Source organism: Dipodomys merriami, unplaced genomic scaffold, assembly GCF_024711535.1.
Source record: "Dipodomys merriami isolate MVZ:Mamm:240054 unplaced genomic scaffold, mDipMer1.0.p SCAF_6, whole genome shotgun sequence".
NCBI classification, from domain to species: domain Eukaryota; kingdom Metazoa; phylum Chordata; class Mammalia; order Rodentia; family Heteromyidae; genus Dipodomys; species Dipodomys merriami.
Window position 1 is genome coordinate 7,256,474 of NW_027206179.1, and position 24,226 is coordinate 7,280,699.

Here is a 24,226-nt window from a genome sequence, read left to right on the forward strand (position 1 = left end):
TAGAACCCAGGGCCTCATGCATGCAAGGCAAGCGCTCTACCACTGAGCCACCTTCTCAGCCCCGACCCTGAGCTCTCTAGCTCAAAGCGAGTACTCTACCACTTGAGCCACAGTGCCACTTCCAGCTTTTTCTGTTTATGTAGTGCTGAGGAATTGAACCCAGGGCTTCATGCATGCTAGGCAAGCATTCTACCATGAAGCCACATTCTCAAACCCTCCTCTGAGATCTTAAGATCAAGGTTCAAAGCCAGCCTGGGGAAAAAGTTTGTGAGACCCCTCTCTGCCCCCAGCCACCAGTAGGGCTCAGTGGCTTAGCACGTATGAGGCCCTGTGTTTGATTCTGGGCACACATTTGCACATGCACGCACATACACATACACACACAAAGGAAAGGAATATTTTTATTGAATCCATTATAGCCAAATGTTACTATTTCAACAAGGAATCAATATCAACATTATTACTGACATACCTTGACGTTGGTTTTGGTTTGGTTGTTCTAAGTTATTAGAATCTGTCATGTACTGGAAGCTTCTGGCATGTCTCAGTTTAGATCAGCCAAAGTTCAAGGGCAAAGTAACCATGACCACTCCTTGCCATGTTGGAAGGCACTGCTGTAAACACTAAGACAAGATATGTAGTCAAGCTGGGTGCTGGTGGCTCACGCCTGTAATCCTATCTACTCAGGAGGCTGAGATCTGAGTATTGAGGTTCAAAGCCAGCCCGGGCAGGAAAGTCCGTGAAATTCTTTTTTTTTTTTTTTTTTTTTTTTGGGTCCAGTTGTGGGGCCTGAACTCTGGGCCTGGGTGCTGTCCCTCAGCTCTTCAGCTCAAGGCTAGCGCTCTACCACTTGAGCCACAGCACCACTTCCGGCTTTTTTCTTTTTGCTTATGTGGTGCTGAGGAATCGAACCCAGGGGCTCAGGCATGCAAGGCAAGCGCTCTACCACTGAGCCACCTTCCCAGCCCAAGTCCGTGAAATTCTTATCTCCAATAAACCACCAGAAATCCAGAAGTGGTGCTGTAGCTCAAGTGGTAGAGCACTAGCCTTGAGCTGAAGAGCTGAGGGGCAGCACCCAGGCCCAGAGTTCAAGCCCTGAGACAAACAACAACAAAAAACAAGGCAAACACTCTACCACTGAGCTACCTTCCCAGCCCTCTTTTTCTTTTCATTTTTTAAAAAAGTAAATTGTAGGTCTTGAACTCAGGGCCTGGGCATTGACCTTGAGCTATTTCTCTCAAGGCTAGTGCTCTACCACTTTAGGTTTTCTGGTGGTTCGATGGAGATGAGTCTCATGAGGACTTTGCTGTGCAGGTTGGCTTTGAACTGCAATCCTCAGATCTCAGCCTCCTGAGTAGCTAGGATTACAGGCATGAGCCACGGGTACTAGCCACACGCACAATTCTTGATCCTATGGTAGCAGGGTATGGCTCAACTATAGGTCCCTTGCCTCCCAGGCATGACCTCCAGGGTTCCAAATTGAGTGCTTAAAAAACAATAACAATGGTGGGGCTGGGAAGGTGGCTCAGTAGTAGAGCGCTTGCCTTGCATGCATGAGGCCCTGGGTTTGATTCCTCAGCACCACATAAGCAAAAAGAAAAAAAGCTGATAGTGGCACTGTGGCTCAAGTGGTAGAGTGCTAGCCTTGAGCTGAAGAGCTGAGGGGCAGCACCCAGGCCCAGAGTTTAGGCCCCACAACCGGACCCAAACAACAACAACAAAACTATAATCCATCTGGGCATTGGTGGCTCACAACTACTCCGGAGGCTGAGATCTGAGGATCACAATTCAAAGCCAGCTCAGGCAGAAAAGTCTGTGAAACTCTCATCTCCAATTAACCACCAGAAAGCCAGAAGTGGCACTGTGGCTCAAGTCGTAGAGCACTTGCCTTGAGCTGAAGAGCTGAGGGACAGCGCCCAGACCCAGAGTTCAAGCCCCACAACTGACAAAAACAAAACAAGACAAAAAACAAACAAACCCTTAATCCAGTATTTATGAAGCCACTATAACCTGCCAAGCCCCATACTAGGTACCTCCTCAAATGACCCTGCACAGCCCCTCCTGTGACAGACAGGGTGACTTTTAACCAAAGGTCCAAACTGGAACACACTTGAGAGGACAAGGTGTTGTTAATCTTTAAGCTGATGACTGACGTCAAGTAGCTAATGGCAGGACTTACTGACCCATTTTGAAAAATGATAAATATATCTCCAGGAATCTGCCAAACCAATATTACCTGCCTGAGCCAGGTCAGTAGCACTACGTTCAATGACAATAAGGCAATGCCCATACTTTAGTATTTTTAACTATAATTTTATTGTCATTATTAAGGCGTGTACAGAGGGGTTATCATTTCATAAGTCGGATAATGAGGATATTTCTTTCTTTTTCTTTTTTCTTTTTTTGTCGGTCGTGGGGCTTGAACTCTGGGCTTGGGCACTGTCCCTGCACTCTTCAGCTCAAGGTGAGCGCTCTACTGCTAAAGCCACAATGCCACTTCCAGTTTTCTAGTGTTTTTTTTTTTTTTTTTTATTGGAGATAAGAGTCTCACGTACTTCTTCCTGGGCTGGTTTTGAACCGCGATTCTCAGATCTCAGCCTCCTGAGTAGTTAGGATTACAGGCGTGAGCCACCGATGCCCGGCAGACATTTCTTTTTGGACAATGTTACACCTTTCTCTCTGTTTATCCCTCCCACCCTAGGACACAACTTAACATAATTCACTTTTCCCACATAGTGGATACTGTGCATGACTGCACTTACTCACCTACCCTTTTTGTGGTCTGTTACCACAAAAAAAAAAAAAAAAGAAAAGGAAAAAGAAAAAGAGCCAGGAGCTGGTGGCTCATGCTTGTAATCCTAGCTACTCAGGAGGCTGAGATCTGAAGGCTGTGGTCTGAAGCCAGCTCAGGCAGGAAAATTTGTGAGATTCTTTTTCTTTTCTCTCTCTCTTTTTTTTTTTTTGCCAGTATTGGGACCTGAACTCTGGGCCTGGACGCTGTCCCTCAGCTATTCAGCTCAAGAGGAGTACTCTACCACTTGAGCCACAGCGCCACTTCCAGCCTTTTCTGCTTATGTGGTGCTGAGGAATCAAATCTAGGGCCTCATGAATGCAAGACAAGCACTCTACTGCTGAGCCACCTTCCCAGCCCCTTATGAGACTCTTTATATTCAAAATGGTAGAAGGGGAACTGTGGCTCAGGTGGCATAATACCAAACAAAACAGGGAGATGAATGAGTCAGAGATAGAGTGCTTGCACAGCAGATGTGAGACTGAGGTTTTGTCTCTAGCATGAGTACTGTCCCTGAACTTTTCAGCCCAAGGTGGGTGCTCTACCACTTGAGCCACAGTGCCATTTCCAGTTTTCTGGTGGTTCATTAGAGATAAGAGTCTCATGGAGGGATGGGAAGTTGGCTCAGTGGTAGAAGCGCTTGCCTTGCATGCCTGAGGCCCTGGGTTCGATTCCTCAGCACCACATAAGCAAAAAGAAAAAAAGCCGGAAGTGGTGCTGTGGCTCAAGTGGTGGAGCGCTAGCCTTGAGCTGAAGAGCTGAGGGACAGTGCCCAGGCCCAGAGTTCAGGCCCCACAACCGGACCCAAAAAAAAAAAAAAAAAAAAAAAAGAGTCTCATGGACTTTCCTGCTCAGGTTGACTTTGAACAGCAATCCTCAGATCTCAGGCTCCTGAATAGCTAGGATTACAGGCATGAGCCACCGGTGCCTGGATAGGGCATTGCTCTTTCTGGGCTATTACTCCATCCCACTTGGACTATTTTCCTGTTCCATGACTCTTCCTCATCAGTGCTGGGCACACAGTAGCTTCTCTGAGGTCCTGATAAAGAAATACGCTGAAGCTAGGTACCAGTGGCTTGCCTGTAAACCTAGCTACTCAGAAGGCCGAGATCTGGTAGTTTGAGGCTGTCCCAGGTAGGTAAGTCTGTAAGACTCTGTGTGTGTGTGTGTGTGTGTATGTGTGTGTGTGTATGTGTGTGTGTGTGTGTGTGTGTGCGTGCTGGTCCTAGGGCTTGACTCTGTGTGTATGTGTGTGTGTGTGTGTGTGTGTGTGTGTGTGTGTGTGTGTGTGTGTGCTGGTCCTAGGGCTTGAATCCAAAGCTTCAACATTGTCCCTGAGAGTGTCCCTCCCCCTCCCCCCCAGTCCTAGAGCTTGAACTAAGGGCCTGGGCACTGACCCTGAGCTTCTCTTGCTCAAGGCTAGCACTCTACCACTTTGAGCCACAGCACCACTTCCAACTTTTTCTGTTTATGTAGTGCTGAGGAATTGAACCCAGGGCTTTATTCATGCTAAGCAAGCACTCTACCACTAAGCCACATTCCCAGCCATGTTTGTTTTTTGTCAGTCATAGTACTTGAACCCAGGGCCTGGGCTTCTGTCCCTGAGCTTTTTCACTCAAGGATAATGCTCAACCACTTTGAGCCACAGCACCACTTCCAGTTTTCTGGTGGCTAATTGAAGATAAGAATCTCATGGACTTTCCTGCCTAGGAGTGGCTTTGATTCATGATCCTCACATCTCAGCCTCCTGAGTAGCTAGGATTACAGACAGGAGCCTGTAATAATTCCTGGCCTTTGTGTGTGTGTGGGGGGGGGGGGAGGTGGTGGGGTCCTGGGGCTTGAACTCAGGGCCCGGGTGCTGTCCCTGAGCTTCTTCTGTGCAAGGTTAACACTCTACCACTTGAGCCAGCACCACTTCCAGCTCTGTTTATATGGTACTGATTAATCAAACCTTGGGCTTTATGAATGCTAGGGAAGTACTCTACCACTAAACCACATTCTCAGCCCCTTTGTCTTCTTTTTCTATGAAACCTCAAAGTTCCCATGAACCCATTCCTCTGTCCTTCCTGAAATGACCCTGTTGATTAAACCTCTGTCATCTGCCTCTCACCATTTCTGATATATTGGTAGGATGGCTGAGCTCATCTCTTGGGAATCCCGTAGTCAGGACTTTAGCCCTAAAATTCTCGTAATACTGTCACTAAACACACGACATTTTGATACAATTAAGACATGAGGTAAGGAGCTAGGAATGTGGCTTAGTGGAAGAGTGCTGGCCTAGCATGAATGAAGCTCTGGGTTCTTTTTCCTCAGTACCACATACACAGAAAAAGCTGCAAGTGGTGCTGTAGCTCAAATGGTAGAGTGCTAGCTGGGACAGTACCCAAGCCCTGAGTTCAAGTCCTAAGACTGACAAAAAAAAAAAAAAAAAAAAAAGACATGAGATAAGGCAGGTGGCTCCTACCAAGAGAATCCTTGCTACTCAGGAGACTGAGATATGGAGAATCAAGGTTTCCAGCCAGCCTTGGTAGAAACTCTGTGAGACAAGACTCTATCTTCAATTAACCAACATAAATTCAGGTTTGAGGTCTGGCTTAAGTAGCAGAGTGAGCTATGACTGAAAAAGTTGAGTGAGGCAGGGAATGTGGCTTAGTGGTAGAGTGCTTGCCTAGCATTCATGAGGCCCTGGGTTTGATTCCTCAGTACCACATCAGCAAAAAATAAGTAGAATTAATAAAAATAAACAGGAAAAAATAAAAGTATTAAAAAAGAAAAAAAGATAAAGTTGAGTGAGAGTCCCTGAGTTCAAGCCTTGGTACTGATAAAACAAACAAAAAAATTATTTTTAAAAAAACAACCATGCACTGGTGGCTCATGCCTGTAATCCTCGCTACTCAGGAGGCTGAGATCTGAGGATTGCTGCTTGAAGACAGCTCGGGCAGGAAAGTCTGTGAGACTCTTATCTCCAATAATAAGCCACCACAAAACAGGAAGTGGCACTGTGGCTCAAGTGGTAGAGTGCTAGCCTTGATCTGAAGAGCTGAGGGATAGCACCCAGGTGCACAATTCAAGCCTCACAACTGCCAAAACAAAACAAACAAGAAAAAGCTATAAGATAAAAACCTGATTGTGGAGGGAAACCAGAGAAGAAGAAACTTCATTGGTCCAGAAGTGATGATGGAGGCCAAGACTGGGTGTTGAGGCATGGATGGTGAGTAGTTAGAACCTGGGGAAAATTTAGGATTTTTTTTTTTTTTGTCGGTTGTGGGGCCTGAACTCTGGGTCTGGGTGCTGTCCCTCAGCTCTTCAGCTCAAGGCTAGTGCTCTACCACTTGAGCCATAGCACCACTACCAGTTATTTCTGTTTATGTGGCGCTGAGGAATTGAACCCAGGGTCTCATGTATGCAAGGCAAGCACTTTACCACTGAGCCACCTTCCCAGCCCCTAAAATTTAGGAATTCTTGAGTTTTGTTTCTGATATTTTCTTTTTAGATAGTATCTCAGGATGGTCTCAACCTTGAGATCTTCCTGTCTTAGCCTTCTCAGTGCTGGGAATACAGTCAGAAACCACTAAACTTGGCCTGACCTCTGGATTTGATAGGGAGGAGGAGGAACTGAGACACAAGACTGGGTATGGGGAAAGAGGCCAGTTTGTGTCTGGAGTGCTTGGTGGACATCCCAAGGATAAGAGCTAAGCAACAATATGAGTTTTTATGTTTTTATTCTAATTTATTTATTGTTATTTTAGAGATGATACACAGTAGGATTGCTTATATATGCCAGGTAATAAGTACATTTCCTTTCCCATAGTGTCATCTGTTCCCTCATTGTATCCCATATTTCCTCCTTCCCATCTCCACACACGAGTTGCAATTTACTTTCATGAATGTCCAGTGTGCTCCACTGCAGCAGATTTTCACCCTTTTTCCTCTGATTCTGTGCCCTCCCCTTCCACAGATGTGCACGTGAATAAACTGTATATAAGGTAAAGAACACAAAGACAGAACCGGGCACCAGTGGCTCATGCCTGTAATCCTAGCTACTCAGGAGGCTGAGATCTGAGGATCACGATTCAAAGCCAGTCCGGGCAGGAAAGTCTGTGAAACTCTTATCTCCAATAAACCACCAGAAAATATGGCTCAAGTGGTAGAGCGCTAGCCTTGAGCTGAAGAGCTGAGGGACAGCACTCAGGTCCAGAGTTCAAGCCCCACTGCCAACCAAAAAAGAAAAAAAAAGAACAGAAAAAAAATAAGAAAAAGTCTTTTGCTTTCATATCTTTGGAGTTCATTTTTGTATATTATTTTATGTACATATAAAGAGGTGTTTGGGTTTTTGGGTTTTTTTTTTTTTTGGTCGGTCATGGGGCTTGAACTCTGGGCTTGGGCACTATCCTTGTGCTCTTCAGCTCAAGGCATGTGGTTTTTTATAATCAGCATGTGGCTCTATTCTTTTCTGAGCTTCCTTTTCTTTTTTTTTTTTTTTTCTTTTGTTGGTCATGGGGCTTGAACTCAGGGCCTGATCACTGTCACTGAGCTCTTCTGCTCAAGGCTAGTAATCTACCACTTTGAGCCACAGCTTCACTTCCAGGTTTGGAGTGGTTAATTGGAGATAAGAGTCTCAGGGACTTTTCTGCCCAGGCTGGCTTTGAACGGTAATCCTGAGATCTCAACCTCCTGAGTAGCTAGGATTACAGGTGTGAGCCACTGGCCTTTTTTGAGCTTACTTGCTCCAGGCTAGTGCTCTACCACATTGAACCACAGCTCCACTTAGGCTTTTCACCACTGATCATTGATCTTTTTGTTGTTGTTGTTATTGGTCATAGGTCTTGAACTCAGGGCCTGGGCACTGTCCCTGAGCTCTTTTGCTCAAGGCTAGTACTCTACCACTTTGAGCCACAGTTCCACTTCTGGTTTTTGGGTGGTTGATTGGAGATAAGAGTCTCATGGATTTTCCTGCTCAGGGTTGGCTTCAAACTGTGATCCTCAGATTTCAGCCTCCTGAGTAACTAAGATTACAGGTGTGAGCCATCAGCGCTCAGCACAACAAAAGAAGTTTTATTAGCCGGCTGGCAACTATCCTGTCCTGACTTCAGGGTCTCAGAACAAAGGGTAGCCTCAATCCCTGGTAGGCAGGGTTTATAGAGGCAAAAAAAAAAAAAAAAAAAAAAAACAACCAAAAACAAAAACCCACACAGGTGGTGAGGTGGTTTCTCAAGCAAACAAGCTGATTCACAGAAGCAAAATTTGCAATTTCATAAGCAATTCTCGGAAACAATTTTTTTCTTTTCCTTCCTTCCTTCCTTCCTTCCTTCCTTTCCTCTCTTTCTTTCTTTCTTTCTTTCTCTCTCTTTCCCTTCCTTCCTTCCTTCTTTCTTTCTTTTTTTTCTTTCTTTCTTTCTTCCTTTCTTTCTTTTTTTGTTGGTTGTGGGGCTTGAATTCTGGGCCTGGCCATGTCCCTAAGCTCTTCAGCTTAAGACGAGTGCTTTACCACTTGAACCACTTTCAGTTTTCTGGTGGCTTACTGGAGATAAGAGTCTCAACCACTTTCCTGCCCTGGCTGACTTTGAACTGCGATCCTCAGATCTCAGCCTTCTGAGTAGCTAGGATTACAGGTGTAAGCCACCGGTGCCCAGCTTCATAAACAATTTCATGAGGTTATACTGGAGCCATTAGGGGTAGGAGGCACTTCTGCAGTTGTCACTGGATATCAGAGGTAACACATAATCCTGGGGGGTCAACAGTTGTGATCAGACCTGGACGCACAGCATTCAGCTGATGACACTGGAGGTTAGAGGTAAATTCAGTTTCAGGGCTAGGGGTGGGGATTAACACAGACTACATATAATTTGGGGAAAGGGCTGAAGGTCTAAGATGGCTTAAAAAAAAACTATATCTAAAACTGGGTTCTCACAGTAGTAGTAGTAGTAGAGTTAAATACATATGTACTTCAAAAATACCTATATACTTCACTGGCAAGTGGTAATAAACTTTGTGGGAGAGGGGTTGAAATAGGGTAGGGGAAAAGCTTATATTTTGGAGTGTCTGCTATAAAGATTTATATTAGATTGTTTTTTCTTTTCTTTTTTCATTTCTTTTTTGCAGGTCGTGGGACTTGAACTCTGGGCCTGGGCACTGTCTCTGAGCTCCTTTTGCCCAAGGCTAGTGACCTACTACTTGAGCCATAGTGCCATTCCGTTATTTTTTTCTTCTTCTTCCGTGATTAGCCGGACTTTTCTGCCTGAGATGGCTTCGAACCAGGATCCTCAGAACTCAGTCTCGTAAGTAGCTAGGATTACAGGCGTGAGGCATCAGCACCCAGCTTGGTTTATGTTTTTCTTTTGTGGTGCTGGGGAACGATTCCAGCGCTTTGTACATTCTAAGCACATCTTAGACAAATATTTGTTAAAGACTTTGTGGCAAAAAAAAAAAAAAAGTGGATGTGTTTAAGAAAACGACTTACGAGTGGATTACAGAAGAGTATCCTTGTGAGAAATTGCAAACCAGAAAAGAGATCCCAGGCTAGAGACACCAGACATGGTCACTTAAGGGATGGAGGAACCAGTCCCGAGCCGCCGCCCCCCACCCCAAGCACTGACCTGTGACGTCATCGGGACGTTAAGCAGCGTAACTTCACCTGGACGTAGTTCCTATTCCCTTCCCCGACAGGTTCTCCCTTAGTAGTGAAAAGGACTGGGTCAAGCCTCTTATTGGCTACATGCTCCGTCAATCCGTCTCCTTCCTCCAGTCTTCCGCCCCGCCTTCCAAAGTCTGTTTTTGATAGGTCCTATTGGTTGTCATTTCAAAAAGGTCCGCATTCCTTCCGCCTTTCTCCAAGAGCCGGAGACAGAAGAGGGTGGATCCCAGGAGGCACCCACCCCCGCGGAGCCCGGATTCCATCTCTGATTGGCTATACTGGGTGCCGGTCGCTAGTGCATCTGCTGCTAATTGGTCAGTAGACCGCCGCTCTACACGGCGCCGGCGCCGCCCCCGTCGGGTGTTTGTGGTGGGGCTGCGGAGTCGCCGATCCCGCCGGAAGCGCCAGGACAATGGGGACCCGGGACGATGAGTACGACTACCTATTCAAAGGTACGGCTGGTGAGACACGGACGGGTGAGGGTGCGGCGGCGAAGCGGCTGACGGCTGGGTCCAGGCTGCGCTCAGGGATGCTAGGCCTAGATTGAAGCCCGGGACTTGGGACCTGGAGGGTTCGGCAGCCGGCGAAGCGAGACAGGCCTGATTCGTTCAGCTTCGGGCCTGAGAACCAAGCGATGAGAAGAACCACAGGCCCCAGAGAGGCTCGGGGACCCCGGATGAGCTGGGGCGGGGCCGAGGCCCGGAGGAGGTGGGGCCTGGAGCGGTGGGCAAGGCCGTTGGAGGCGGGGCCGCCCGAGGGGTGGAGCAATCCCAGGATTTGGCGGGCCGGGTTAGCCGGAAAGCGCTCTTTGGAATGGGGGCGGGACCGTTAGGGGCGGAACCAGGACTCTGGGCGCGTCCAATAGATAAGTTGGAGTTGGACCGCCGGGGGCGTGGCTTCATGTAGCCAGGGATGATTGGTGGTAGCCTGCAGTGGGGCGGGCCCCGGCCAGGGAAGGGCAGATGAGAGGGGCCAGGCCAAGGTGGGAAAGTTGAGTTGTGGAGTTTTAGAAGGGTGGAGAGGTGCTAGCGTGTGAAGCACTAATTCTAACTCTTACAGCTGTTGATAGCACTGACCCAGTACTTTTCTGAGCCCTTTACAGTCACAATCACATTCAAATTCTTTCTGCCACTCTGTGGAATCCATGTTATCCAGCTTCTCTTTTTTTCCAGACTAGGAATCTGAAGCTTGGTGTGGTGTAATCCCAGCACTCAGGAAATCAAGGCAGGAGGATTGCTAGTTCAGTGTGTGTCTGGACTACATAGTGAGACCGTGTGTTAAAAATAAGGGACACTGAGGGCACAAAGAGACGTTCATAAGGGTTGGAACAGGGTTGAGCCATTGGCCAGCTGTGGGTATTACCACTTAGAGGGTGAATCTTGGGAAAGTTGAGGCATTGTCAGGCCTCCCTTTAACTCCTGCAATGTTGTCCCAGACCCTACCCAACCTTTTCCCTACCTGGGGAAGCCAGAGCCCTAGGAACATGAGTGAGACCTAGGCAGGCCAGCCTGGTGAGGCTCTGTGTCACTTCAGTTCCTCATTGCTCACCTGGGCAGGTTGAGGGCTTACTGGCTTACTGGCTTCTTTTGTGCCATACTAAGCTTTGGCCTGGGCCTCTGACATCCATGCTGGGCTTTCTGGCTGATAATCACAGCACATGAGGGTTAACTCCTGAGCCCGCAAAGGACATCTGTGTTCTGCTGCCTGCTATGTAAGGATCCACTAGTGTGGGTCTCTTTCCACATTGGGAGCCATACCTGAGGGTATGTCCTGTTCCCAAAGCCAGTCTTATCTGAGCTGACTGGTGGTATATGGTGTTCTGGAGAATAGAACAGAAGTAGGAGCCTGGGGTACCCATGTGACAAAAGACTTCTAGGCAGTGGAACAGAGAGTGCCTGCAAAGATCACATAGCGCCCTGGGCTAATAAGGGGGCTGCATATAGGCTGTGAAGCCCACCAGCGTCAGTCCCGAGGCATCCCCCAAAGCAGGGGAGAGTCTTAGAAGGGCTTTGGAGATTGGAAATGTGAAAGATCCTCAAGTGGCTCATCCAGGACAGACTCATTCTACTCAGCCCACCCTGAGGCCTCTGCTTCTGATCCTGGCTGTCTACATGAGATACTACCCAGGCTGTAGGCCTTCTCTCCTCCCCTTTGATGCCGAATCCAGGCCTCTGGTCATTCCCCACTTGTTATTTTCAACCTTTTGTTGTTATAAATAACTCAGCTCTTGAGTGTTTGCCTGAGTCCTCTTATTGCCCTTTGGGTTATTTCCTTGATGTGTGTTCCCAGAAGTACAGTTACTGGGTCAGGGGCAACAGAGCAGTGATGAGTTCCAGGGACTCGTCTCCAGAGCTTGCTTCCTGGAAACACAGATCAGCCTCTCGCAGCAGCTGGGATGGGGCGGGGGGGGGGGGGTGCTGCCTGCCTTGCTGCCCTCCCCCACTGGCCTCCTTTTCCTGAGCTGAGCAGGTACCTCAGTAACCTTCTGGAGCTGGTTGGTAGCTAAGTCTAACCCACAAGGTCAGTGTTTCCTGAAGTGGTCATCCCAGGGCCCCGTTCACTATGGACACTCAGATTCTCTTTCACTATTTGTCCTTCTGCCTGCTCAGGCTTTCACTCCACTCAGGAAAGGGAGCTTTGTGTGTCTCTGGGAAATTAAAAAAAGGAAGGAGGAGCCCCGCCAGCCCTGCTCCTCATCCGCATCTTTTGGTCACCTTTCTCTAGCATGAGAGCCACACCTCTTTGCATGGGACATTGGCTTCCCTGTGTCCTGCCTTCTGTTTCCGGCAGCTGCATTACATATTGGCTTCCTTGACCTCAGAGGCCAAGGCCAGGGTGAACTGGTCCCTAGAGTGGAGAATGGGCAGCCACATGCTTTTTGTTTTTCTCCCCAACATTCTTCTCCTCCCCAAGAGTGAGGCTGTTTATTTGTACCTATTTATGGATCCTTTCATTTATCCTTCTGCCAACCTTGGGCTGGGTCTCTGGGGTCCCCTAACTTCTCTGATAAACACTGGCCTGGAAGGTCCTCAGTGGGAGCGGTTGCATTCTCAATGGTTACCAAGGTCCTCCCAGACCCCTTCTCCTGGCCAATCAGTGCCCACTTGGCCCTCAAGGTCATAGGTCATAGGAGAAAGGTGGCTTTGATAGCCCCAGGACCTGTTCTTTGGCTTGTCCCCACTCATAACCTGAGGAGACAGACAGAGATACTGAGATTTGTAGCTGCTCCTCAGTGAATAGGCTGGCCCCAGCCTGGACAAGGTGACAAAATGGGGTCCTCACTGGCCTGCTGTTCTAATTATTTGGGGACCCAAGCATGCTACCTTCTCCCATAGAATGAGGGCCCTGCTGGTGCCCCTGCCTCAACCCCTCTCTTCAAGAGTAGCTAGAGCAAAATGCTCTCAAGTTTTGGTCCCTGGAGCCTGCATGGTGAGGGTCTACCTCCTGGAGAGGGTCCCCACCTCACCCCAATGTCCTCTTGAACATCAAGGTCTGGGGGTTCCACATTGTCACGGGGCTAATCAGAGCATCCAGGGCTTCTGAGAGCTGCCAGTTTTTTGTTTTTGCCAACTGGGTTTGCCTGCTCTGGCCGCCAAGTGGCATGTCCAAGGGGACCATTTCCCGTCCAGCAAAGCCACCGACTTCTTTGGAAATGTTGAGGCCTGTGTCCTCAGGGGCCCTTTATTTTCCCGGGACAACAGATCATTTGTGTCTGTGACAATAACGTTCTCATGCCCAGCCGACCATTCTGCATCAGGCTTCCTGTGCCAGGGACAGGTAAGCAGTCCTTCCTGCATACACCTGGCCAGGTCCCCCTGCTAGGGCCTCCATAGTTCTTGCTGGGATTATGTCTCCGGCTGTGCAGTGGGCATAATGGGCCGTTTTCTCTCAGCTGGAGCTGTGGGGTCAGGCCTCTTCCTAGGTGCTTGGAGCAGTGACCGCTGGGACTACGGGGACTCGAGGCTACACAGCTGGGACATAGCTGGGACACAGCTGGAAATGAGCGAGTGATTGGAGAGGCCCCCACTTTTGGATAGGGACCGGGTTTCCTGTTCCATTCCTACCCACGTGCAAATGAGCAAAGCTTGGAAAGAAGTGATGGGGTGGTGACGTGGCTGGTGGTCCCGCAGTCTGGTATGTGTGGTGTGGGAGCCCATGTAGCCCCCAGTGGCATGGCTCGGGGGCGGGAGGGGAGTCCTTGGCTCTCAGCTGTGGGCCCATGTCCAGCTCTGCCTCTTTCCATCTTTCTCTGAACTTTGCCTTCTTGTACTGGGCATCCACAGAGTCACGAGAGGATGTTGCTTCTGTTGTCACATGTGCAGGCCAGGCCATGTGAGTCTACAGGGAGAAGAGAAGCCCAGCCAAGGCATCTGGAACCCCTCAGTAGGGGATTTAAAGGATGAGCAGGAGTTTGTCTGGTCTTCTAGAGCAACCTGCCCAGGTGGAAAAGTGGGCAGACTGGGGTGCCTGGAGTCTCAATGCCTCCATGAGGCAGAATCAAGACCCATGAGTCATACATGGCGGGTGAGGGCACCATGGTGAGAATGTGAGTTGGGAGGGAAAGGACTCAAGCCTTGTCCCAGAGACCTGGGTTCAAATTCTGCCTGGGCTGCTTCCCAGCTAGGTGGCCAACCCCTGCTCTTACCCTGCTGCCTTGTTCACTGTGTGCCTTGGTCCCCTCACTCCCGATCTGAGCCTCAGTTTCTTCCACTGTAAAATGGACCACATGAGCTGTGTGCCGTATCTCACGCCTGGAATCCTAGCTACTCAGGAGACAGATCGGAGAATTGTGGTTCAAAGCCAGCTAGGTCAAGAAAGTCCATGAGACTCTTAGCTCCAGTTAACCATCGAAAAGCTGGGAATGGAGCTGTCGCTCTAGCCTTGAGCAAAAAAGCTTGGGACAGTGCCCAGGCCTAGAGTTCAAGCCCCAGGATCAACAACAACAAGAAAAGAAAAATAAGGGAGGGGGCTACTGGAGGCTGTATGACATAGCCCTGAAGGGGGGCTTTCTCAACATTTTGTTCTCAGCCTTACTATTCTTTGGAGCTAAAGCAGCCAGCCTGATGGTGCTGGGTCAGGTTGGGGTGGGGGCTCCCTCAGAGCTGGTGATGACCTGTATGTCCTCCAGGTGTGTGCATGGGGAGGGGGAGGGCCACAGTTCAGATGCAGGAGGTCTGGAAGCTACACCAACCTCTTTGGCAATTGCTTATAGATTTGTCAGTGTTTATTCTGTGCCAGGCTGTGTACCAAGGCCTGGAGAAGATAGGGGGTATCAGGACTGTGTGATACTCCTAGATGGGTAGATGGGAGGTGGAGACAGTGAAGGCAGTAGGTCTTCTAGGGGCTTGGGAATCTAGAAAGGAGAAAATCAGAGGATTTTTCAGCACAGATCGGGAGAGAATGTGATCTTTATTGGGTGTGGTGGTGAACGCCTAAAATCTCAGCACTCAGGCAGGTCAAGGCCAGCCCTGGCTACATAACAAAACTGTCTCAGAAAGTAAAAGAATGTTGTTTTTTTTTCTCCAGTAAGCTCAGCAGTGCAGAGTGGCTGTGGGGCGGGGAAAGGAGGTCGCGTGGAGGGCTCTATCTCCCTGTGGGACAGAATTCTGGTTGTGTCAGCCAAGGCTAGCCAGCTGGCCTTGACTCCCCTCTGAGGGCTAGGGCCACGCCCTGCCCCTCATCCCACTCCACAGGGCCAGTGAGCTTAGCCTGTCTCTGTGGTCTAACCGGGGCCCAGGGAGCCTGATCCTTAGTAGGCGTTCCCTTGGGCTCTTCAGCCCCCAGATGGCCAAGTCTGTAGCCTTGTGGCTGTACTGACTAGACTCATTCTCATGTGCTAGGGCCTGAAGCTCACGCTTGGGGGGACCTTGTGGTTTCTGGCTGGAGTATCTGGCTAGCTGTCTACTGTCTGTTACATCTGTATTGCGTGCACGTGAGCACATAAACACATGCACAAAACACGTGTACCTAAACACGTGTGCACATACCCCAGAACCTGGGTGGTTGGGCCCCTAGAGGCAATGCTTCCACAGTTGGGGTGGGAGGGGGCAGAATCAGCCTATGTCTGCTGTACTCTGAGGGCTTTTGATTCCTATGTTTGCCCCCTACTGTTTTGTGTCTAGTAGGTCAGACCTAATGTCCTGGGGAGCTGTTGCCTACAATCCCTTATTTCCCTTCCAGCTATGTTGCCCTGGCATCCCTTCTGGGTGTGGGTTTGCATCTCCATGAGAAGCTCCAGCTGCACGTAGGGGTGCCCCAGGCTGAGTGGAGACCCTCTCCCCAGTCACAGAGGCCTGATCTCAGGCAGGACAGTGGCAGCCATATATACTGGCGTATGAACCCTGTGCAAGTGTGTGCATGTGCACAGCTGCACAGCCTTCCCCCTCCTCAAGAACTTAGCCAGAAGCATGCTGGGGCTCAAGGGCATTCCTGATGCCAGGGCAGGGGTGGTAAAGGTGGGTTTGCCTGTCACGGTTGGAGAGGGGGAAGCCTAGAAAGGGTGCATAGACTAGGATGTGGCTTTTCATTGCCTGTCACTTAAAAGCATCCAACACAGGCCTTCCTTCCACGATGATAACCCTGCAAGATGATGACTCCCCCCTCCCCCAACCATGACAGCTGTGATGACAATCGTGTCCCACCCTACATGCTCTCCATTCTTCCTCCTAAGATGAACCCTTAGTGCCTTCCTGATCACACAGAAAGTATGGAAAAGGGGGTCCAAAGAAGTGAAGCCCCTTACCCAAGGTCACTCAGCCCTGGAACTTTCTCTAGCTCTGTCTCAGATGCCAAGGTCCCCACCTCTGAGGACCAGAGACTGGGAGACATGTGCTGTCTGCATGGGTGTTTTCTGGCAGCTACTGGAAGCTTCTGCAGGTTTACTGGGGTGTTTGTGTGTGACGGCATCCAGGCAGCTCTGGAGCCACTGTGGGTGGATGTAGGGGGCCTGTGGGCATTCTCAGGGCCTCACCTCCTCTCTCTCTTGCCCCAGTGGTGCTCATCGGGGACTCGGGTGTGGGCAAGAGCAACCTGCTGTCCCGCTTCACCCGCAACGAGTTCAACCTGGAGAGCAAGAGCACCATAGGCGTGGAGTTCGCCACACGCAGCATCCAGGTGGACGGCAAGACCATCAAGGCGCAGATCTGGGACACAGCGGGCCAGGAGCGCTACCGGGCCATCACCTCCGCGTGCGTGCCCACCAGGGCTTGGAGACAGCAGGGCTGTGGGCGGGTGGTGCGTGGGCCTGCCAGGATGTGTAGGACTCAGGCAGGATGGGGGGAGGGGAGGGGTGACTCCAGACACCAGGGAGTGGAAGGAGGAGTGGCCATCAATGGTGCCCAGCCTTGGGTACACTGTGGTCCTCTGTGGCCCTGGGGTAGAGTATGCAGCAGGGGCCTATCTTGGACCCCTCTGTTCCCACTCCAACCCTGCCCACTCAGGATGGTACTGCCTGACTACCTACCTTCCTCTTCCTCACCAAGCCATGTCATAGCTACGGCCGAACTCCCACGTGGGCCTCACCCACCCCCCTGTATCTCCCTGTGGCTCCTTTTCCCTTCCCCTCACCCTACTTGCTGACCCCTACTTGCTGGTCACCTCCCTATCTCCTTCACCCCCCTTGAATGGTCGGAAGGGCACCTACCTTGTTAGTGGTCCAGGCCTGGCCCCTGGATCCTGCAATGTGGGTATGAGAACTTCAGCCCAGTGGCCTTTTTCTTGCATAACTGCTTTCCTTTTCTCTTGTTTGGTGATGACTTCATGATGTCTTCGACATCAGGCTCCTTCTCAAGTCCCCACATCCTTGAGCTGAATCTGGGGGACAGCTGGGGCCTCAGGACAGTTGACCTGCCTTCAAGGCTATGATAGCCAGCCCATGGCCAGGCCCTGTGTCCACCGCCTCCCCAGGTGCTGTGAGGCCACTGTTGTGCACAGAGCCTGAGGCTCACGTGGTGGCCCTGGCCCTGCAGGTACTATCGTGGTGCAGTGGGTGCTCTACTGGTGTACGACATTGCCAAGCACCTGACCTATGAGAACGTGGAGCGCTGGCTGAAGGAGCTGCGTGACCACGCCGATAGCAACATTGTCATCATGTTAGTGGGCAACAAGAGCGACCTGCGCCACCTGCGGGCTGTGCCCACCGACGAGGCCCGCGCCTTTGCAGGTGAGCTGGGGGCGGGCACCCTGGGCAGTGGCAGGGCTTCCGTGTGGTCCCACACGGAAATACCTGGAAGCCAGGCATCCTGAAGGGTGAGCCTCTTGGTCCTCCTGCCTGCTAGCCCGTGGCAGGTGTGGCCCCGAGGGGTATGAGAGGCACAATTTCAGTCCCCCCTTCCCCCGCCCCCCCGCAACTCACTGGGCCAGGGTTTGGTCTGTTTCAGAAAAGAACAACTTGTCCTTCATTGAGACCTCAGCTTTGGATTCTACCAACGTAGAAGAAGCATTCAAGAACATTCTTACAGGTAGGCACAGTCTTGGCATGGGGTAGAGGCTGGGCATGGGGGATACAGTGCCCCCCTGAACTTTCCCATGTTATGCCTGCTGGCTAGTCTGAAATGTAGCATGCTCCACGGACGGATCAGGCCATATTCTGGCCCTTGCTGATATAGGACCAGGGACCCCTTATGCCCAGCTTCCCAGATGGGCTTTTCCTGGGGCAGTGGAAACAACAGACCCAGGTTGGTGATGATCGGATGTGTGCCCCACCCTTGCCCACTTGGGTAGTGGTGGGAGCCTCCCCCCCCCAGCCTCTGTCAGTGATGGGGACTCCAGGGACGCAGAGGGGGCATCTCCAGGCTGAGTCCCGGACCCAGTCTGCTCACCCCACATCCTCCCCATGGCAGAGATCTACCGCATTGTGTCACAGAAGCAAATCGCAGACCGCGCAGCCCACGACGAATCCCCCGGCAACAACGTGGTAGACATCAGCGTGCCGCCCACCACCGACGGCCAGAGACCCAACAGGCTGCAGTGCTGCCAGAACCTGTGACCACCCAGCACCTCTGCCCAGCGTGCGTGCGTGCGTGCGTGCTCTCACCCTGGCCCACCTCCCTGTCCTCCCCACCCCTGCCCCTGCGCTCCGGGACTGGCTCGCTCCCACCTTCCAAGTGAGCTCCTTATGCCAGCCAGCCTAGCCCAGGAAGAGCAGGGGTCCTGCCTGAAGGGAGAAGCTAGCAGCTCCTGCTTGTGCACTGGTCTCACAGGGTGCCGGTGAGCATCTTGGTGAGCGGGGAGGTTTGGCTGGATGGACCGGGAGGGCCGCAGGCAAGGAGGATGAGAGGATGGAGCCGGCTTCTCCTGTTTTCCACGCCGCACTCAAAGGAATGGCACCTCCTTCCTTCTCTGGCCAGCAGGCCCTGCATCCCTACCCAGACCCTCTTCCAGGCAGCCTGAAGAGCCAGGCAGCAGGGGCTGGGCAGGCAGACACTCCGGGCTCTGCATCCCGCACGCACAGCCAGCGCCAGCACGGCCTCCAGCGCTCTGGCCTGCGCCACTCTGCTCCCGCCTGTCTGTAGATTTTATGCTGAGAGAGACCCTTCACCCTCCTCTTCCTCTTCCTCCCCTTCCTCATCTCCCTCTCCTTCCCCTCCTCATCCTCTGCACGCAGCGCTCTCCTCTGCCCCCCCTTCACCCCCAATCTCTGTCTCGTCTCCCTCTATGGTCAGGAACCTGTTGGCAAGTGAAGCAATATCTCCGTGTTTTGTATATACAACTGCTCTTGTAGCCTTTGGTTTTTGTTATTGTAGAGAAACACAGATTCTTTATACACTTTGTAAGATTTACGCCAAACCCCAGCTCTCGATCTCTTATTCTCCCTGTGGCCCCTGCACTGTTGCCCATTACTAAAATGTATGAGCCGACTTCCTGTAGAAAAACCTGCTGCTGCGCCTCTGTCTTCTTTCTCTCCGCCAGGAGGTGCTCGTGAGCCAAGGCACCTACCTTACTCCAGTCTCCCATGGCCGGTTGGACCCCTTGGTTCAATCCATAGCTGTCCCAGCAGGCCTTCCATGTGTCACCCACTGCCCCATGGGCCTAATGAGAGGGAAATGAGACTCTCCCCAAACAGTCCTTTATGGTAGGGAAGGGGGAGAAGGCTTGGGGCATGGCCAGAGAGGGTAGCTATAGATCTGATTGCCAATGGCGCCCCCTGGTGGGAAGAAGTGGCCCTGCCCACTGCTCATTCTTTCCATTTCGGTGCCAGTCTCCTCACCAGGGGTGTCTGCCCACACTGACGTTTAAGAGGGCCACTGGGGGAAGCGGCATTGGTGACAGCTAAAGTGGGTGGCCAGGGGGTTCCTGTCTCTCTTCCCAGTACAGCTTCTGCTTAGTGCATGCCCACCTATGCAGGGCTGCCATGATGTGGAGGTGTTACCTTCCTCTTCCAGGGCCTCATGAACCAGTGGGTGTCCTCTCTCCCCTGAGGACTGCCAGCTGTCCAATCTTTGGGTAAAGAGGCCACTCAAACTTGGATTCCTTGGGGAGCCCCTCCCTTTCCTCTTGACTCCAGGCTCTGGCCACCTGGCCTGGAGGGTGGACAGTCCTGGACAGCACTGTTGAAGAGCTCAGGGCCCGGGGTTGTTGAGATCAGGATGTTAGCGGGCAGCTAAGGCCAAGGCTGATGAAGGAGGTGAGAGTGTAGCAGACCTCAACAGACAGGGAGGCGTCGTTAGCACCAGGGCCCTGTTTGCATCGACCCTGTGGCAACTGTGGACCTGGGTTTGTGCAGGATTGGATTGACATGGGAAACACAGGTCTTTGGGAATCTAGGTGCAGCAATGGGGCACTGCAAAAGGTTTCAGTCAAGACCACCAATCTGGGTACCAGCAGCTTACAACTGTAATCCTTGCTGCTCAGGAGGCTGAGATCTAAAGATCATACTTTGAAGCCAGCCTAGGCTAGCAGGAAGTAGAGCTGTAGCCCAAGTGGTAGAGCAGTAGCCTTAAGTGAAAGAAGCTCAAGGACAATGCCCAGGCCCTGAGTTCAAGCGCCAGGACTAGCGCGCACGCACACACACACACACACACACACACACACACGATGATGAAGGGCAGAGAAAAGTTTATTTTGTGGCACAGGCACTTCGTCATCAAGGTACAAACATGAGCTCTATGTATAAATAGAGGAAGAATTAGGGGCAGGAGGGCTGGGCATGTAGCTTAGTGGTAAAGTGCTTGCCAAGCATGCATGAAGTCCTGGGTTCGATTCCTCATTACAATGTAAACAACCAGAAGTGGTGCTGTGGCTCAAGTGGTAGAGTGCTAGGGAGAGTGGTAGAGGCTCAGGGACAGTGTCCAGGCCCTGAGTTCAAACCCCAGGACTGGCAAAACAATGTAGGGAGCAGAAGGCAAAGGTCTGCCTAGTTGGGGAGTCCAGGTTATAGATGTGGCCTGGCTGGTCATTATCTCAGCCCTGGTTCTCTTCAGTTGTCACTGTCATTACTTGAGGGAGCAATTTGGTCTCCAGAAGGTCCAGTCCAGTTGCAGCCTTCTCACAGTAGATAATTGTCCTCCTCTGGGGGTGATCTTTCCTGCCAGGCTGTGCTGTTCCTGGGGGGTAGTGTTAGTCCCTTGTCATGAGGATGTCATTGGTCAGTCCTGTCCTTCCTGGATCCCATGCTGAGGACACAGTGCCTGCAGAGGGAATGGCTCAGAAGCAAAGACGAATGCAAAATGAGGGCGGGGACACCAGGCTTGTCTCTTGAGTTTTATTTTGTATGTGCACTCAAGTAAGAAGTCAGTGCTTTTCAGCAAAAGCAGTTTTTCATAAGTATTTGACCCTAAGTTCAACTCTCGCCCCCCCACCGCCCCCCCTCCCCCGCCCAGTAACTCTCAAAACAGGACAAAAGTTTTAAAGCACTCATTAGAGCAAGTCTGTGCTGTTTTAGGAATAGCGTGAAGTTGCTCACTATTTGGTATTTCAAACCATCAGTCTCATTTACAAACAAGAAACTTCTTTTTTTTTTTTTTTTGGGTCCGGTCATGGGGCCTGAACTCTGGGCTTGGGCGCTATCCCTCAGCTCTTCAGCTCAAGGCTAGCACTCTACCACTTGAGCCACAGTGCCACTTCCGGCTTTTTTCTTTTTTGCTTATGTGGTGCTGAGGAATTGAACCCAGGGCCTAATGCATGCAAGGCAAGTGCTCTACCACTGAGCCACCTTCCCAGCCCCAACAAGAAACTTTTCTACAATTATGAATATACAGGTTTCCAACCCAGAAGTGTGTGGAAGCACTAAGTGATCGCATCTTGCCAATGTGTGCTGAGTGCCTACTCTGAGCCAACAAGCTCTAAGATGTCCAGATAATAGACTGGAAGTTCAAAACTCCAGTACTGCCCAAATCCCAGTGAGACTGGGGAGAAGTACAGCACAGTCATTTCTTGAAGCCTCGGGAGATTGATTCCAGGATTTCTTGAAGATTCCAATGTGAGGATGATAACGATTTTGATGTAGAAATACTATGATAAGCCAGGCACTGGTGGCTCACGCCTGTAATCCTAGCCACCCAGGAGTCTGAGATCTTAGGATCATGGTTTAAAGCTAGTCTGGGCAGAAAAGTCCGTGAGACTCTTATCTCCAATTAACCACCCCCAAACTGGAAGTGGAGCTGTGGCTCAAAGTGATAGAGTACTAGCATTGAGCACAAAAGCTCAGGGACAGTGCCCAAGCCCTGAGTTCAAGCTCCATGCTGGAAAAAATTAAATTAAAAACTGTAATATTTGCATTCTGAATACTTGTGCACACATGTGTGGATGCAATGTTGGGATTTGAACCCAGGGTCTGGTGCATGCTACTGGAGCATGTTGTCATTGAATTGTATTTCTGCTTTCCTGTATACTTTAAATTGTTCCTGGATGATTTATGTATAGTACCCAACACAAGATGAATGCTGTGGGAATTGTTTATATACTCCACTATTTTGGCAATAATGCCATGGAAAAAAATGTTTGTACAAGCTCAGTATAGACCCAGTTCATTTTGGGCAATTCTGGGGATTGAATTCAAGGCCCTGGGCTTATAGGTGCTGTACCACTTATACCTCCGGTCCTTTTTTTGGTCCGTTCATGGGGCCTGAACTCTGGGCCTGGGTGCTCTACCACTTGAGCCACAGCGCCACTTCTGGTTTTTCTCTTTTTTGCTTATGTGGTGCTGAGGAATCGAACCCAGGGCGTCATGCATGCAAGGCAAGCACTCTACCACTGAGCCACCTTCCCAGCCTGATATCTCCAGTCCTTTTAAGCAAGCCATTTTCCCCAAATATATATATTTTGTGTGCTGGTATTAAGACTTGAAGTTAGGGACTTAATCTTTCGCTTAGCTTTTTTTGCTTAAGGCTGACATTTCTACCACTTGAGTCAAGCTCTACTTCCAGCCCTTTTTGTTTGTTTGTTTGTTTGTTTTGTTTTTGTTTTTGGTCATGGGGCTTGAACTCTGGGCCTGCACACTGTCCTTCAGCTCTTCAGCTCAAGGCTAGCACTCTACCACTTGAGCTACAGCACCACTTCTGGATTTTTTTGTTTATGTGGTGCTGAGGAACCCAGGGCCTGGTGCATGCAAGGTAAACACTCTACCACTGAGCCACCTTCCCAGCCCTACTTCCAGATTGGAGATAAGAGTCTCAGACTTTCCTGACAGGCTAGCTTCAAACCATGGACCTCAGATCTCAGCCTCCTGAGTAGCTAGGATTACAGGTGTGAGCCGCTGGGATCCAGAACACAAATATATTTTTTTAATCATAGGCTTGTTGAATGCATAAGTTTGTGATTTGAAATAAACAAGAATGACTTGTGTAACCAAAATTATTTTATTTATTTATTTTTGAGAGAAAATCTGACTATATAGCCTTGGCTGGCAGCAAACTCATCAAACTTCCTGCTCAACCTTCCAAGTGCTGGGATTACAGGCATACATCACTATGCCTGGCTTTAAGTGTTTTAATGTGGAAAAATTGAAATGTGGGCTGGGAATGTGGCTTAGTGGTAGAATGCTTGCCTAGCATGCATGAAACCCTGCATTGGATTCCTCAGTACCACATACATAGAAAAAGTCAGAAGTGGCGCTGTGGCTCAAGTGGTAGAGTGCTAGCCTTGAGCTGAAGAGCTGAAAGTGCCCATGCCCTCAGTTCAAGCCCCAGGAATGGCAAAAAAAATTAAATGCATGTGAAAGAGTTTCATGAACCCTCCCCCCCCACTACATGCCTATCACACAGGGTCACCAGACCAACCTCCTTTCGTCTCTGCTCAGCACTCCTCTCCTACCTAAAAGTCCAGGCCTGCCCCACCTACACGCAGTCCATGAGGTCTTTAAAATATCAAGACTCAATCAAGCAATAGTGCTCACGCCAGTAATCCTAGTTATTCAGGAGGCTGAGATTTGAAGATTGCAGTTCAAAGCCAGCCTGGGCAGGTAAATCTATGAGATTTTTCTCTCCTATGAACCAGCAAAAAGCTTGATCCATGGCTTAAGTGGAAGAATGCTACCCTTGAGCACCAAAGCTCAGGGGCAGCACCCAGGCTCGGAGTTCAAGTCCCAATAATGTAAACACACACACACCGGAGTTCAAGTCCCAATAATGTAAACACACACACACACACACACACACACACAAATACACACATCCTAGTAAGAGAAAACAAAATACCAGGACTCTTAGTAACCCAACTTCAGTGCTATATTAAGACTTTAAGATATAAAAATTCCTTGGTGCAGATCAAAAAACAAAACAAAACAAAACTGGCACCAATTTGCCGGGTGCCGGTGGTTCACGCCTGTAATCCTAGCTACTCAGCAGGCTGAGATCTGAGGATCA

The 24,226-nt window shown here is 50.3% G+C and overlaps 2 protein-coding genes across 2 annotated transcripts in view; both read left to right on the top strand.

The window, feature by feature from the left end:
- Hnrnpm (heterogeneous nuclear ribonucleoprotein M) overlaps positions 1 to 24,226 on the top strand; it is a 335,755-nt gene that overhangs the window by 240,341 nt on the left and 71,188 nt on the right. The window lies entirely within an intron of this gene.
- Rab11b (RAB11B, member RAS oncogene family) lies at positions 9,757 to 23,223 on the top strand. Its single transcript, XM_070002418.1, has 5 exons — positions 9,757 to 9,877; positions 16,417 to 16,612; positions 17,393 to 17,586; positions 17,804 to 17,884; positions 18,266 to 23,223. The coding sequence occupies exons 1-5, from the start codon at positions 9,838 to 9,840 to the stop codon at positions 18,409 to 18,411; spliced, it is 657 nt and encodes a 218-aa protein (XP_069858519.1). The 5' UTR covers positions 9,757 to 9,837; the 3' UTR covers positions 18,412 to 23,223.